A 16,491-nucleotide genomic window follows, 5' to 3' on the forward strand; every position below is an offset into this window, starting at 1 on the left:
GAATCTCAGACACTAGAACGTGAGAAGCAAAACTACTGACTTAATTTTGAATTTACAAGTTTACACTTAGAATAATTAAGTAGCTTCAGAAATCTCAAGTAGGAAATTAATAGGCCGGAGGCCGCACTAATAATCCTGACATGGTTTGGTTATCACTTGGTTTATTCTTATCATTCATTGACCTTTTTGTTTACAAATCTAAGCTGAGTGACAATTCTAGAGAGCGCTAGCTAACAGACACATCCGCTCACGCCGGGCGTGCATCTTGCTTCAAACCGTTCAAGTTCACGTCTTGAGCCTCTTACTGAGCAGGGAATGTTTGTCTGCGCATGCGCCCTTTCTCTTCCTGCTGGGACTTTCTCTGGAGTCCGCGGTGCCGCCCCTGAGCGATTCCAGCTGTGCTTCCCTGGGCACCTGCAAGACAGGCACCAAGCCCACCTCTCAACCAACCAGACCACCCAGCCAACAAAAAACACAGAAAAGCAAAGCCAAACAACACTGGTTGTTCCTTCCTAACCCCCTTGTTAGTATCTGCAGCAGCGGACACTTGAAATGCGACGTCGACATAAGACCTGGGACTCCAAGGCTTCAGAGAAATGTGTGCCAACTTTGCTAACTCCAAAGTGGCATTTCCTGCACTGATATTTTTTTTGCAAGATCCTTTTCACCGTTTGATGAACTGGTTCTTAGAGTTGCGATTCTGTCTTAGACCCGAGAAGCTGCTCTGGAACATCAGACAGTAACCGATTCCTGCCACTGGTTGGTGTCGCTGGAGGAGACAGAAGCCACCCTGTTGGCAGAGCGTCTGCTCCCGCTCAAACAGCCCCATGTTTTTTTCAGTCGCGAGAAAGCCTTTGCTGACTGGCCTGGACGTGCAGCCGGGCTCCGGGCACTGAATGTCCCTTTATGCCTCTAAGCCACGAACAAATAACAAATTATGCAACGAAGCCTCTCCAGGGTCTGCCTTTCTGTTCCCTAACCCGGGGTGCTCTTTCTCACACCGCAGGCAGCGCCAGGGGAGAATGGAAAAGCCCTGGGCTGCGAGCACAAATGCAGGAACTGGGCCACTGGGTGCCCGATGGTTGCCAGGCCCGGCTGCCACCCGAGGCTGGCACGAAGTTCATTTCGGAACCCGACTCTGGCGCTGGGGAACCGATGACGCTCGTGCTGGCTGCGCAGCGCAGCGCGTGGGAACCGCAGAAGCGCAGCGCGTGGGAACCGCAGGCGCGCGGGCCATTGCTACCAATCTATGCTGAAGGCCTCCTTGCAGGTCTGAGGGTTGGTTTTCTGTTTTTGTTTCTCAGACGGCAACGATCCTGTAAGAATGGGCCTTTGGCTTTATTCTTCCCAAACGATATGACACGTGCTTTGCAGATTTAATTGTGCATTCAACAGTGCAACACGAAGCACACCTGAGCTTAGCCCAGTTTTGTTCAATTGTTTGTAAAAAAATAATTTGCATTCTTTTTCCTTAAATTCCCAAAGTTTTAAACTTCCCCTCTACAAGTAAAGTAGCCGAACTTTACCTCTGTTTTGCATGGAGTGTTCTCAGAAATCACACTTGCAGTTTTGGCTCCCAGGGCTTCTTCTAAAACTAAATCGAGGACGATATAATGGAGAAGGCAGAATAACATGAATATCTTTGAAAAAAACCTTTTTGGTATCTATACGAATCACTTTAGTGAAGAATAGAGAGGTAAATGTCATATCGCTATTAAAATTGCTTTTAGCCCAGGCGTCGTGGCTCACGCCTGTAATCCTAGCACTCTGGGAGGCCGAGGCAGGAGGATCGCTTGAGCTCAGGAGTTCGAGACCAGCCTGAGCAAGAGCAAGACCCCATCTCTACTAAAAATAGAAAGAAATTATATGGACAGCTAAAATATATATAGAAAAATTAGCCGGGCATGGTGGCACATGCCTGTAGTCCCAGCTACTTGGGAGGCTGAGGCAGGAGGATCACTTGAGCCCAGGAGTCTGAGGTTGCTGTGAGCTAGGCTGACGCCACGGCACTCTGGCCACTCTAGTCTAGGGTGACAGAGCGAGACTCAGTCTCCAAATAAATAAATAAATAAATAAAAATTAAATAAAATTGCTCAAAAATTTTTATTACGTTCTTTCATCATTATCATTGAAGTGGCAGTGAGCCCATCTTAACCTACGTCTCATTCACTGTATTCAAAGGAAATGCTTCCGGCCCACTGCTAACAAGGCTCAAGTTCTGAGTTGACTCAGACTCATGGTGACCGATTGCCCCAACCTACGCTCTCTCTTCCACCTGGCCCTGTGGACCAGATGACACACGGGCTTGTGAGCAATGCTGGCCAGGTCTGGGCTGAGCACACTCTCTCTGAGTTTGCAGTGAGTTTGCTACAAGTGACTCAGGATGACACCCCAGTTTCCAAACGTTAATGATCTATTTCGTATGCTCCATTGAGTCCTCGCTTCTCAGTCTCATCCTAACCCCAAAAGCCTGAGGAGCCAGCAGAAGTTGAATCTTAAAACTATACCTCAAGCAACAACCAAAATGCTCTATCGTTTTGATAGTGCTTTTTACTTTCTGATCTGTGTCCATCACAGAAAAATAAACGAATTTAATCACGTGATATAGGGAAACAAAGGATACATTTTTATGACAGACTATAATTCTGAATGACAAACAAAAGTCCTCAAATTAAATTGTAATAAAATAAAACTATTTTAATAATTTAAGTACCAATGACTGAATATTTTAATAATATTTTAAATATTATTTTAAAAAGAAAAGCAAAGGAAAAAAAAATTAAATACAAAGTTGAGTGATTCAGCATATAGCAAAAAATTGTTAACCTATAGCCTATAATGTTTATTATAAAAACTAAACAGTGTACTATTTCAGTAAAAGCTAAGGAGTTACACGAGTGCAAACTGAAAATTTCAATTTCACTAAGAGTCCATGTAGGTGTTATTTTTCAGCTTTCTTTTTCTAGTTCTAAATGGAAAGTTGTACATTTATTTCTGTCCTGCCTCATTTCCACGCCCAGACTGGGGCAGGGGGAGTTCGAGGGAAGGAAAAAGGAGACGTCTCAAACATCCCTGAACTGACCTGTTAGAATCCCATCAAGTTGGTCCACCATGAACTCCGCATCTTCTTCAGTGAAGCACATAGGTGGTTTTATCTTAAGCACATTTCTATGGGGTCCGTCGGCACTGAGCAGCACACGTTTTTCTTTCATCCTAATGGGTGCAGAAGATACACGTGAGTGCCTACAAATGGTGACTAAGATTATTTAAGAATGATTGAACACAGAGCGGTTAAACATTCTGCAATCAAGAAGGCCACATTTATAAATTGCACGTGTCTTAAATTTTCCTTTTTCAGAGCGGCAGGAGGAAGTAAAACAGGCTTTCAAGTGGGTGGGCACTTTGGAGCCGGGAGACTGAACAGGTGGACGTGGGTGACTTTACTTGTAGATGACGTGCTGAGCTTCGGCCGTGGCTGGGGTCCTTTGCTGACGGTCCTTCACTAAGTCAATTCCGATAAAAAGGCCAACGCCCCTGAGGGAGGTGGAGAAAGACACACACTCTAGCAAACACTGCGTTGTCACAAAAAGTTAAAAAAACACTGTCCCCAAACTTCAGTTTAATTTCAAACTTCCATGCAACATGCCAATGTAATATTCACAGTTGTTTCTAGTGTTTGTCATCCAAGCTTCTTCTCAATTATTTAAAAAAAAAAAAAGGCTTAAAAACAACCCTTTCATGCTATTTAGTTTCTTAGGACGATAACGAAAGTAAATGTTTACATACATCTATGAAAAATGTCCAGCTTTTCAGGATAATAGCATTTTAAATAATTTTCAATAGATTCTTTAGTGTTACTTTAAGTTCCTTCTTTTTATCTTTGGGCGCTGAAATTATCCCAGCTTCATTAACAGAGAAAAAGTATAAAAGTCGGGAAAGATATTCACCCAAATGCTAACAGTGGTGATACCTGGGTTCTGGAGTAAAAAATGATTTTTGATTTCTCTGAGTTTTTTTTTTTGTGTGTGTGTGTTTTGTTTTTTTGTATATAAGATAAAATCTTAACTATTTTCATTTTGAATGAATAACTACAAGACAACTTCATGATAAACATACCTAATATCTCCTATCAAAGGGTGTTTAGCCTTCTGCTTATTCAGTAACTCAGTAAGATAATTCCCTACTTTTGTGGCGTTCCCTTGAAGGCCTTCATTTTCAATTATATCCAGAACAGCCAAACCAACAGCACAAGATACCGGATTTCCTCCAAACTGTAGAAAAAAAGATAGATGAGAAACCATAGCAGTTGAAAGAGCAGTATTGCTCCATCCATGAGACATTATATATTGAAGATACAATTTCTTTTCTTTTCTTTTTTTTTTTTTTTTTTTGAGACAGAGTGTCGCTTTGTTGTCCTGGCTAGAGTGAGTGCCGTGGCATCAGCCTTGCTCATGGCAACCTCCAACTCCTGGGCTCAAGCGATCCTCCTGCCTCAGCCTCCCGAGTAGCTGGGACTACAGGCATGCGCCACCACGCCCGGCTAGTTTTTTTCTATATATATTTTTAGTTGGCCAGATAATTTCTTTCTATTTTTAGTAGAGACGGGGTCTCACTCTTGCTCAGGCTGGTCTCCAACTCCTGACCTCGAGTGATCCACCCACCTCGGCCTCCCAGAGTGCTGGGATTACAGGCGTGAGCCACTGCGCCCGGCTGAAGATACAATTTCCATATAATTTTCTCTTATAATATTAGTTTCTCAGATTATAGCACAATTCCATTCATTCAGGATTGAGTGAAAATTCATTCCAAATTATCTTCTCCAACACAACTTCCACTACATAACCTGTCTGAAGAAGTATCAGGGAGTTTATTGGCTTATCCAAATAAAAAACAGACATTCAGTTGGGAATTAAGATTTTCAGAGTGTGGTTCAGTGAGGAGATAGGGGTTTCTGCCATTGAAGAGCTGGGTGAAGGCCGGGGGCGCGGTGGCTCACGCCTGTAATCCGAGCACTCTGGGAGGCCGAGGCGAGAACATCATTCGAGGTCAGGAGTTCAAGAACAGCCTGAGCAAGAGCGAGACCCCGTCTCTACTAAAAATAGAAAAAAATTAACCAGACAACTAAAAATATATAGAAAAAAATCAGCCGGGCATGGTGGCACATGCCTGTAGTCCCAGCTACTTGGGAGGCTGAGGCAGGAGGATCGCTTGAGCTCAGAAGTTTGAGGTTGCTGTGAGCGAGGCTGACGCCACAACACTCTAGCTGGGGCAACAGAGCGAGACTATGTCAAAAAAAAAAAAAAGAGAAAAGAAAAAGAGCTGGGTGAAAACAGCTAAGCAATGACATTTTCTCCAAATAAAATTTCCCAAAGATAAAAATTTAGTGTTTCTTATGGCAGCCATACAATATTTACAGTCCTGAGTCATCTGAACACTTTAAAAGTCTATTGGAAACTTAAATATGATACAAAACAAAGATCATATCACCTTTAATGAAAGTACCCAAACCTCTAGAGTTTAGCAGGGCCACCATCTATCACTGGAAAAATTAAGAATTCTATTTTAGGAAGGGGAAAGGTGCACAAGGGAAAATACAAGGAGCATTTTGCTAGACAGAATGAAATCTACTGAGATCAAAGTCTGGCTAGGCGTCCTGGCGTGGCTAGCTGGCAAAACTGAGCTTTACTCTTTGCTACATTTGCAAGAAGTGTAAGAACATGCATTATGATTTTCCCTCTTAGCGTTAAAGGTGGAGACTGGAATTTACCGTATTGAAATACTCCATCCCAGAGCTGCTGAAGGCTTCTGCAATTTCCTTGGTTGTGACCACGCATGCCATGGGGTGGCTGTTGCCCATTGGTTTTCCCATAGTGACGATGTCTGGAACGAAGTCTTCGCCGTACATCTGGAAGCTCCAGAAATGTTTCCCAACTCGGCCAAAGCCCACCTGAACTTCGTCAGCTATAAACACACCCCCTGCGCCGTGCACATACCTGAAAAGCAAAAGAGACACTCTAATGCCTTCAGATCACCGAGAGTCCCCAAACCCACCCGCAAAGATACAGATTATCGAAGACAAAAAAGTGTTGTTAACCTGAAGCCTTAGTCGTTGCTAGAAACTTTTCAGTGCTTCAAGCCTCATGTAGGCATCACCGATTTTGCAATATAATCATGTAATTTCTAGATTAGATAGGGCCCATATTGTTCAGATTTGTGCTGCTTAAAAAGTAAGCCATATTGCAGCATTTTAAGCAAGAAAAGGAAGACTGGAACAATTAGCTTTTAGCAGGGTTCATCTTCAGATGTTTACTAATTGCAAAGTCTTGTGCACCAGCCAGCGAGAGAGGACGCCAGGCTGGGAGCTGCGGCCAAGCCCTGAGACGCCCCGGCTGGGCCAGGACCAGACCCTTTGTTTGCTGGATCTTGGAAAAGGCTGGGGGGTGGGGGAGGGGGGCGTCCGGGAGTCCCGGATGGCAGGCACTCAGGTGTGGCTATTTGCCAGCTAATCTGGAAGGACTTCAGTATTTCAGCCACCAGTGTGGCCCCTACAGAACCGTCACAGTGCCCTCAGTGTGACCAAGGATGCCCACGTCAAGTACGTACTCTGCCACTTTCTGGAAGTAGCCTGCTGGAGGGATAATTTGTCCGCCACAACTCTGCATGGATTCAGCAATAAAGGCAGCGATCTATACAAGAGAAGACGGGGTCAACGTCCATTAGGCCCCCCTCGTGCCCCCTGAGAAAGAGGATCTCTTATCGAGCGGGTTATTTTAAAAAAATGGCTACGAATAGACCCGTTGCAAATGGCAAATGGGCCATTTGATTAAACAGAAAGGAAAAGATGTCTATGTCGGGGAAGCAACGGATTTAGAACATTAGTTGCTGAAATTCTAGGCCACTGTGAGAAATAGAGGCGATGACTTCCAGTTCTCCATCATTAATTTAAGTGCAGTGGTTTCACTAGGATGAGCTGAATAAGACTGACGTCTTGATCAGCCTTTGATATAAACCTCTAAAAATTTAGCCAGGTTTCAAAGTCATCGTTGTGTTGCCTCTTTCCTCAGCTTGGTGAAATTCTGCTTGAGGCTGGAATTTGCACCAAGGAAAACAGGAGGGTGACTTGTGGCCACACACTGTCATCACTGTGCTATGTTTTTAGGTCCTGCCCTAACGCAGGCTTAACTCAATAGTGAGCAATTAACAAAACGACCCACAGATGAAGTGTTCTAGAGGCTAAGAAAATACGAAATAGCACTGAAGTAGGAAGAGAAAGTGCAAAAAATGTACGAGATAAATCAAGAGAACCAAAGGTCTAGTTCAGGCTCTTAGTAACTGTATTTACCTTGGGTTAAATCCTTCACTTTTCAGTTCTTTAGTTTCTTATTTGTAAAATGAGGCTGTGGGACTCAAGAGATTTCTGCTCTAAACCTCCCCAACTTTGCCAGCATATCTAATATTTAGAAGTCCCCACCTTACATTTGCTCTCTGCTTTCAGCACTGCTAATAAAAGAAACAGTTGAGAAAATGTGAAGTCAATCATGAAGACAGGAAGACAAAAATATTTGAATTCATTGGAAAAAAGCAAAGGCTTCATTTTTATTTTAATTATGGATTTTTTTAATTGCCGCATCTATGCCATAAGTCAGTTTAAAGGCAAAGTATTGTCAAGTTGCATTAAAAATCCACAAAAGTAACCCCTAAACGGGCTGAGAATGGAGCATGAAGCTGAAGACTAAGAAAATGAAAAACCCGTTTTTCCTGCTCCTGAGGACGCTGGTTCTGTCTTAGAAGGCCAGGCCCAGATGGGAAGAATATGTTTCTGCCTTGGCTTAGCAGGTGTAGACCACCCCCAAGCTCTGTGGCTTCAGGAAGGTTGAGCAGGTTGAAGGGAAGCACCCAGGGTCCCTCGTGGGTCTGGAAATCTGCCTGGGTCTTGGGGCCCCACGGCCACCATATATGGACCCCTGGGGCCATTCTCAGTTGGAATAGTCCATCCCTGAGTTATCACCTTTCCTAATTCTCTCTTCCTCTACCCCGCTGGACCAGACCCTGCACGCCACTGAAGAGGTCAGAATTAGGCCACTAGTTCTGGAAGGGACATAGCGATTATATTTCCAGGCTAACTAAACGCAGACCGTCTAGAGGCATGACTGTAATAATGCACTTCTTGAAATACGAACCAAAGAGCAAAGGACAGAACAGAAAAGGAAGTTAGAGCTAATCCTTGGCCCTCTCTCCAGTGAATCACAACAGTTTTGATCCATCTTGCAAATGATGTTAAAAATATTGCCAAAGCTGCAAATACAAACCTTCCTTCCACCGTTATGAGCTTCTTCGATAATTTTCTTGACTTCCTCTGCGTACGCACTGGCGGGGTCTGCGTGGTCTTCTCTGTATCTTCCCCTGTAAGTGTCTGGAACTGGTGCCTGAACACATCAAATCATGCGGTTTCTCATTATTTGCCTCTTTGACAAACTTTTTTTTAAAAAAGGTATTTTCCCGCAAGGGCCTGTTAGAGAGGTGATCATATGGATTTTAAGTGACGCTAGCTACTTCTGTTCTTTTTTCTTTAACATCTTTGGATTCTGAGAAGAACTGACATCTTTGAGTTGTGAACAGGAGCTTGGATTTGCGCCCAGACTCTAATAAATGAAGACTGTGTCCCTAGTCACATAAATAGCAAATTTGAATCAACAAGTGTGATTATACTACTTGAAAATGTCAGTGAATGAAAACTGTACCAACCAGACTTGATTTAAAATGAGCCAACACTTATCAACTGTATGACAAATTGTAATCATTCAGAACACTAAAAAATGCCTTAGAATGACTGCAGATCTTAAAAATATTGAAAGAAGGTATTGACGATTCTCTTAAGGAAGCCTGTTGATCCTCAGTTATTACAAGCACACCCAATGAACTTCACTGTTTCAACAACTTGATTGGTTTCTTTAGTTTACTTAATAAATAAATCTATATAATAATTCAGCACAGAGCAATTTAATTTTAAATAGTCAAACATACTCAGTTCAAGTCTGAATTGAGTTGGCATCAGTGATAGAAAAAGCAACTGATAATCAAAGAGCAAAACAATCAAAATGATAGCTCTGGATAATATACTCTCTTGCTAAACTAATATGCCTGTTATAATGTTCATCAATGAACTTCAAACCATTTTCTGTCATTATCTAGCTCTTTGACTCTAGCAAGTCACATAATTGCTCCAGATCTTAGTTTATTTTTCATGATTTTAAGTATTGGGCTGGATTATCACTAGGCATTCTGCCAGCACTAACAGTCGGATTTTAAGATTCGAAGATACTTACCACATGCACAAATTCTTTCTTGACGTCTTTGCCCTTCCGAAATTTGTATGGACTGATCTCAATTAAGGATGATAGGTGACCATGATAAGCGCTGAAAAGAAAAAACACAGTAACCAAAATCGCTCCAGGATAACCATACAGGAGCTAATTTTTCACGGCAAGACTGGCCATTTAATTTGTCCAATTCTTCTGATACATGCAATAAAACCGAAGAGCCAAATTCGTGTCCTCATTGACAATTTCTTTTTAGTAGGGGAAAAAAAACCAGATTTCTTTAGATGATATTGCTAAATTAGATTGTCTAAATATGAAAAGTTATTTTCTCTATCTTCATGCAAAACTTTACATGTATGTATTCTTTATATGTATTTGATAGATACATTCTCTTAAGTTTTAAAAACAACTTTATATCATAGAATGAGCCCATGTTTCTATTTGGGGGTGATTTCTAAAGAATCTCCAATTGCAAATATCGGGCAAATACTAGTTGGGAAGGAACAGAAGGTCTCTTCAAGAACTCAGATCGAGGGGTGATCAAAAGGCTATGAAGTTCCTTTCTCTCACTATGAAAATCCAAGTGCCTATGATATTCCTGTTTCTGTTTCTTGTCCGGAGATATAACTGGGAGATTGGAAAGGAAATTATAAAAGGCCCATGAATGGATAAAGCAAAGAGGAAGAACGTGCCCTACCATAGATTAAGATATGCTACAAAGCCATAGAAATCAATGAGCGTGGTATTGGAATAAGAACAAAGATACTACTGGAACAGAGACAAAGCTCAGAGACGCTTCCAGACAGACATGGCAACAAAACGTGACTCCAGGTAGACTCACTCCAAGGAGTAATTACAAAGGTAGTGGAAGAAAATGCAGGACATCCTTGTGATCTAGGGGGGTGGGGACAGGTGTGGGAAGAGCGATATTAACAAAACTCAGAAAACACAAACTCAAAGACAAAAATCTTCTCTATTTGATTTAATCAGAATCAAAGATTTCCACTGAAGGACACCAAACACTAAGTTAAAAGACAGATGATAGGCCGGGCGCGGTGGCTCACGCCTGTCATCCCAGCACTCTGGGAGGCCGAGGCGGGAGGATCGCTCGAGGTCAGGAGTTCGAGACCAGCCTGAGCAAAAGCGAGACCCCGTCTCTACTAAAAATAGAAATTATATGGACAACTAAAATATATATACACAAAAAATGAGCCGGGCATGGTGGTGCATGCCTGTAGTCCCAGCTACTCGGGAGGCTGAGGCAGTAGGATCGCTTGAGCCCAGGAGTTTGAGGTTGCTGTGAGCTAGGCTGAAGCCACGGCACTCACTCTAGCCCGGGCAACAGAGTGAGACTCTGTCTCAAAAAAAAAAAAAAAAAAAAAAGACAGATGATAGATTGAGAAAAGACATTTGAAATCTCTCAAATGAAAAGGGCCTAAACGGATGATTCTCAGCTCTGCCTGCATATTAGAATCGCTTGGCGAATCTAAAAGAAAATTAGGATTTCCTGGAATCCACCTCCAGAGATTCTCCCTTAATTGGTCTGGGTGGGGCCTTGGCATTTAAAAACTCCTTCCCCAGATGAATATAAATTGCAGCTAATGTGGAGATCCTCTGATCTAGACTATACAAAGCAACAACCAACCAACAAGAGAAAGATATACATTAAACATAGTAGAATAGTCGTGTGTAGGTGCGGGAGGATGGGAATAAATGAGAACAAGAGACGCCTCGAGGATGTCCACGTCCTAATACTCAGAGCCCGAGAATATGTCGGGTTCCCTGGCAAAGCGGACTCTGCAGGTCTGATTAAATCAAGCAGTTGGAGGCGGGGAGCGCCTGGGACCATCCGGGTGGGTTCAAGGTCAAGTGTGGGTTCAAGGTCAAGTGCAAGAAGGCGGCAGGGGTCAGAGACAGAGAAGGGGGAGGACGGAAGCAGAGGCTGGAGGGAGGCGATCGCTGACTGGGAAGACATAGGAAGAGATCACGAGCCAAGGGACGCAGGAGGCCCAGGGAAAAGGCGAGGGACCCCCTGGAGTCCCCACGATCGCAGCCCCGTTGATGGCTTAATTTCAGCTCAGCGAGACTAGTTTGGATTTCTGAGCTACAGAGATGTAAGAGAATAAACTTGCGTTGTTCAAACCCTTAATTAAGTGTGTGATAACTAGCACAGCAACACTAGAAGACGAACACACTGACCATCGCACAGGGCACAGCCGCCTCCAGAAGGGCACAAAACGGGACACGTATCTAATTCCACCCTCTGCCCCCAAGGTGGCGGGGGGGACCTCGCGTCCCAGACTTACTGCTCAAGAGTGATCACGTCTTGGTGGCCTCGGAACTGCCGGGCCAGGCGTAAGGCTAAGTCATTAGCTTCGGATCTGTTAAGAGAACAGACAGGGGACAATGTGACGTCATCGCTTTTTAAGCTACCTTAAATGTTAATTCCCAAAGTCGTGAGATTACATTTATTCCCAAATGTATAAAGGAGTCAGTGGAAGGCCTCTCCTTCCCCTTCGATCTCGCCCACCCTGCGACCCCACCGCTCCCTTCTCATACAGGGTCCCTCCGCGCTTGCAGTCAAGACTGAGCTACACAGAAGAAAGCGAATAAAAATTAAGGCGTAGTGTCCATGGCAAACGTCAGCGCCGTTCAGTCACATCAGCAGATGAGCGGCTTTGAGGACACCAGGAGCCGCGTTAAGGCTGATCTTAGCACAAGGCATAGGGACAGTCCGGGGACCATCAGCTGGCTATGCCACCTAACTACGCTGTATTGACCCAGTATCTCATTCGTTTCCTTATCTCTACAGTGAGGATCCTATTTTCTCATTCTGGTTCAGAGTCTAAACATACAATCCAGACACAGAGGAAGACAATAATCATCATTGTAATATTCACTCTCTGCCACACACTAGGCTGAGTGTTACATTTGTTCTCATAACAACTGGGCAAGACAAGCATTGCCATCTCCTCTTTAAGGACGAGGAAATAGCCCCAGAGAGGTTAAGGAACCAGAACGAAGTCTTACAGTGCGTGAGAAATAGAGCCAGGATTCAGACTGAAGCCTGTTTAACGTCAAGACTATAATTCTTTGTCCTAGATGTGCCCTGTCATATCCAGTCTCTGGGGACAGTATTGTTTGCAATTAATTTCTCTTTGCCAGTATAGAATTCCTTAGGAATGGAAGTCAAATATTATGCTTCATTTATTAACGGCAATAATGCCTGATAACAACAACAAGTTAGATTCTAAGATATCTTCTTCTTCTTTTTTTTTTTTTTGAGACAGTCTCACTCTGTTGCCCAGGCTAGAGTGCCGTGGCATCAGCCTCGCTCACAGCAACCTCAGACTCCTGGGCTCAAGCGATCCTCCTGCCTCAGCCTCCCGAGTAGCTGGGACTACAGGCATGCGCCACCACGCCAGGCTATATATTTTTAGCTGTCCATATAATTTCTTTCTATGTTTTAGTAGAGACGGGGTCTTGCTCTTGCTCAGGCTGGTCTCGAACTCCTGACCTCGAGCGATCCTCCCGCCTCGGCCTCCCAGAGTGCTGGGATCACAGGCGTGAGCCACCGCGCCCGGCCCTCAATTTCTTTTAAGAAAACAAATCAATCAAAAATCTTACAAACGTTTTAGGTTGTTTAGTAGTTACTTCCTTGCTGGAATTCCTCATGCATGCTTTGCAAGAACTGTCTTGGCCTGCGGATTCCTTAGCTACTGATTCCTTCGCTACTACTTACTCCAGCCCCGAGGAGGTGAGCGTCATTGACCAGTTAGGTTCAGAGCCATGCAAGGAGGCCGAGGAAGCAGAAAGGCCAGGCCCATGATGTGTGCGCGCTGAGCGAACGGCCAAGGATCTCAAGCCTTTTTAGACATCTACGCTCCTCCACGAACCGAAAGGAAAGGTTTGCAAGACAGTAGACAGTTTGGTAGAAACGGGGATGGGTAGGAAAGCGGCAAACATACCCTGAATTTGTAAAATAACAAACGGAGAGTTTCTCCGGCAGGGTTGCTGAAAGGCGTTTGGCATACTCCACAATGTTGTCGTGGAGGAATCTAGAATTCGTATTTAGCACTTCCATCTGTCTCAGGGCAGCTCTGACCACTTCTGGGTGACAATGTCCCACTAAAATTGGAGACAAAAGTCCAAGAAATATAGTTACCATGCTAAGTGCCTGGGAAGTCAGGGGAACTAGGAAGCAAGGAAAAAAAAATAGTTGAGTTTCTTTCTCTTATGCATTTTGCTGCAACTTTTCCCTGCTAGGACTACTGGCCCCCTCGGCAAAGACCCTGCAGCCACTGCAGCTCCCAGACAAATATTAACTGTTCCAACTCTGCCTCTTCCCATAAACATCGTCCTCAGAGCGCCACAGAGACAGGACAGTTACCATGGGCCACGTTGTTGATGCAATCCAGGTAGCGTTCACCTTGCTCGTCGAACATGTACTGCCCCCGGGCCCGAACTATCTTCACGGGATCCGCAGCAAAGAAAACTTTGCACGAGGGCCTAGAAAGAATCCAAGGAAACATTTTGGTCTGATCGGACGTCTCAGTATTTTTCCTTCTCCGGGAAGGTCACCGTCAGTGGAAAATGACAGTTACATAAAGGACAGGGAAAACACAACTTGAGTGACATCCTTGAGCAGCCTGGAACCTTCTACCTTAATCCTCCTTTGTGACATGGCTCACATTTCTTGTGCTTGTTATGAAGTTCACCGTGATGTGACAACTTACTCAAAGGACTGTGAATCAAACCTCTGACAGCTCGAAGCACACAGACCCGTAACCAATTTTCCTTTGGGACATTTTGTTCTACCAGAAAAAAAAAAAAAAATAACCAAACTTTTCTTGGGGGTCTTATTGTGTGTCAGAAACTGTTACGTATTTTATAAGTATTATTTCATTTAATCCTCTCAACAATCCTATGAACTAGGGGTTATGATCATTCTCATTTTTACAGGGGAGGAGACCAAGGCACAGAGAAGTTAAGAAACTTGCTCAAGGCCACACAGCCAATAAGTGAGAAAATCAGGATTTGAAACCAGGCTGTGTTATCACAGCCCAAGATACCTCTCTCTCTCTTTCTCTCCTTCTTATCTAATTTATAAAGAAATAAATAGCACTGAAATCTAAATACAAATAACTTAGAGTTAAATACAATGAAGATTTTATAGATCATTTCAATTTCTATGTATTTTGACTGGTACTTGTCCTGTCAAACTGTCCTATTTTCCATTCGTTTATTTTTTTATTTTTTATTTTTTGTAATTTTTTTTCAAGAGTTACTGTTTTCCATTCTTAAACAATGAAATTCAATTATTCTTCTAACCCCTGCCTGCATTCTTTCGAGCATAATGAAAAGTCACCCAGATTTTCAGTTATTTGAATGAAGAGAGTATAAATTTTAGCTACAGAAACATCACAAGTACCTTGTCTTGGTTTTATGGTCATTTACAAACTACAGTTGAATGCACACACACACACACACACACACACACATATTTATTTTGACGATCTTGCATATACACAACCCCACACACACTGAAGGCAGTTCCGGTGGTAATCAGACATTGCATTAGACATTACATATTAAATCAACATCTAACTGTTTAGAAAGCATTTTGATTATTGTGAGCAGTAGGTGCTTTCAAATTTTCAAATTGCTTAAGGTTGCATTATCCACCACTGCTATTTTTGAATATCATCAGCTAAAATGAAAATCATATTCAATAAGAACTTCATATTGGTTCAAACTCAGCTGTTAGTTTATACTGACAAGTTAAAACCCAAAGACAACCTTTGTCAGGAAGGTGAGCTGAGAGGCGCAGACTTCCCCTGGCCTTTTCAACCTGCTTCCCCCTGGCCAGGGGGACTCCAGGCAGGATTCTCCACCTTCCAGCCTGTCTGTCCCCGGCCATATTCCTGCTTTCACTGAATCTGTTCAGCCCTGTCAGAATCCATTAGGTCTTCACTGGAGTCTACATGGGGCCGAACACTAACAGAACGAGTGATCAGAAAAAGGGGGGGCGATTATCTGCTAATGTGGGAGGAATTTGACCATTTTGACCCCACTTTGGCTTGCGAGAGATCCGACAAGGCTCCTAAACATCTAGAAATTTCCCTGGGTGAGGTCAGGAACCTCAGTATGGGAACTTGTCCAGCATTTAGGGGAGGAGGATATTAGTTCTTTTCTTTCCTCGTTGCCCGGTTCTCTCTGTTAACTGCAGATTAACATCGCAGACAGGTGACTTTGCAGGGTGAGGGGTCGCTGACAGCCACCGTCATCATTTATTTTTTCATGTCCCTTTTCAAAAGCCAGACGCAAAGCACGAACACGCTCATTTCGTCTGCCCAGCCCTGCAAAGTAGAAGGTTCGTCCTACTTTCCTAGAAGAGGAAATTAAAGCGACTCGACAGGGGTCGCACAGGTAATGTGACACCCAGCGAGGGCCGGGGGGGCCCAGGTCAGTGTCGTCTGGTTGTCACGTCGTTGGCGACACGGGCAGCCCAGGGCCAGACCGGGGAGAACCCGCATTTCTAGACCCAAGCGGGGACCCAGCTGGGGACACCGCGCTGCGGGGTGGTGGCGTCCGAGGGAAGTTTGGGCTTTTCCAGAAGGTGGTTCCAGGTTTTTCTCCCCGCTGGGTTAACCCTTTACCGCTCAGTCGCCAGCACTAGTTGGTTGTCGCAGCATCATGAAAACTGTCCTGAGCTCGCAGTTTCCAAACACTCTGGAGTTGGGGACCGGGGAGGGTGGCGAGGAGCCGTCAGTGTCACCAGCGCCCGTCGTCGCCCGCCCCCCGCGCGGCCCGGCGCTCCGGGTTCCAGGCGCGCTCCCGGGAGCCCGTGCAGGCGGGGACGCGCGTGCGCAGGAGCGGGAGCGCGCGCCGGGCTGGCAGCCGCCCCCCGCCCGGGGTCCCGCCCGCGGCGCTCGCCGCGTCCCCCTGTCCTCGCGTGTCCCCCGCCGGGGCCCTTACCCGATGTGCTTGCCCCGGAGCGCCAGCGTGTCGCGCTTGCTGTACAGCTCGCACATGGTGACAGGTCCCGGGCACCCCGCGGGGACCCCCGTCCGGTCAGCGCACGTCCCTCGCGGACCCGGGGCTGCCTCGGCGGCCGGGGGGCTCCCTGCGCTGGCGCCCGAGGTCACCGGCGGCATCAGCCAGCCGGGGT

The 16,491-nt window shown here is 44.8% G+C and overlaps 1 protein-coding gene across 2 annotated transcripts; it reads right to left on the reverse strand.

The window, feature by feature from the left end:
• Positions 1-170: 170 nt before the first annotated feature.
• On the reverse strand, positions 171-16,491 carry ETNPPL (ethanolamine-phosphate phospho-lyase). Of its 2 annotated transcripts, none has more exons than XM_069459199.1 (13): positions 16,299-16,491; positions 13,711-13,829; positions 13,289-13,430; positions 11,627-11,701; positions 9,327-9,417; positions 8,310-8,426; positions 6,604-6,686; positions 5,768-5,993; positions 4,117-4,271; positions 3,445-3,534; positions 3,083-3,213; positions 1,527-1,594; positions 171-414 (listed from the first exon to the last, which is right to left on the reverse strand). In XM_069459199.1, the coding sequence occupies exons 1-13, from the start codon at positions 16,475-16,477 to the stop codon at positions 286-288; spliced, it is 1,605 nt and encodes a 534-aa protein (XP_069315300.1). In that variant the 5' UTR covers positions 16,478-16,491; the 3' UTR covers positions 171-285. The 2 variants fall into 2 exon arrangements, with proteins under 2 accessions (XP_069315300.1, XP_069315299.1); XM_069459198.1 differs by having other exon boundaries at positions 13,289-13,448.

The sequence above is a fragment of the Eulemur rufifrons genome, chromosome 26, assembly GCF_041146395.1.
Source record: "Eulemur rufifrons isolate Redbay chromosome 26, OSU_ERuf_1, whole genome shotgun sequence".
NCBI classification, from domain to species: Eukaryota; Metazoa; Chordata; class Mammalia; order Primates; family Lemuridae; genus Eulemur; species Eulemur rufifrons.

Excerpts from the sequence above, each read along its gene's own strand:
- ETNPPL (XM_069459198.1), bottom strand. The coding sequence starts at position 16,477 with ATGCCGCCGGTGACCTCGGGCGCCAGCGCAGGGAGCCCCCCGGCCGCC. Across the intron at positions 5,994-6,603 it reads TACTTCCAGAAAGTGGCAGA|GTATGTGCACGGCGCAGGGG; the intron begins GTACGTACTTGA and ends TTTGCTTTTCAG. Across the intron at positions 415-1,526 it reads ACACTCCATGCAAAACAGAG|GTGCCCAGGGAAGCACAGCT; the intron begins GTAAAGTTCGGC and ends CCTGTCTTGCAG.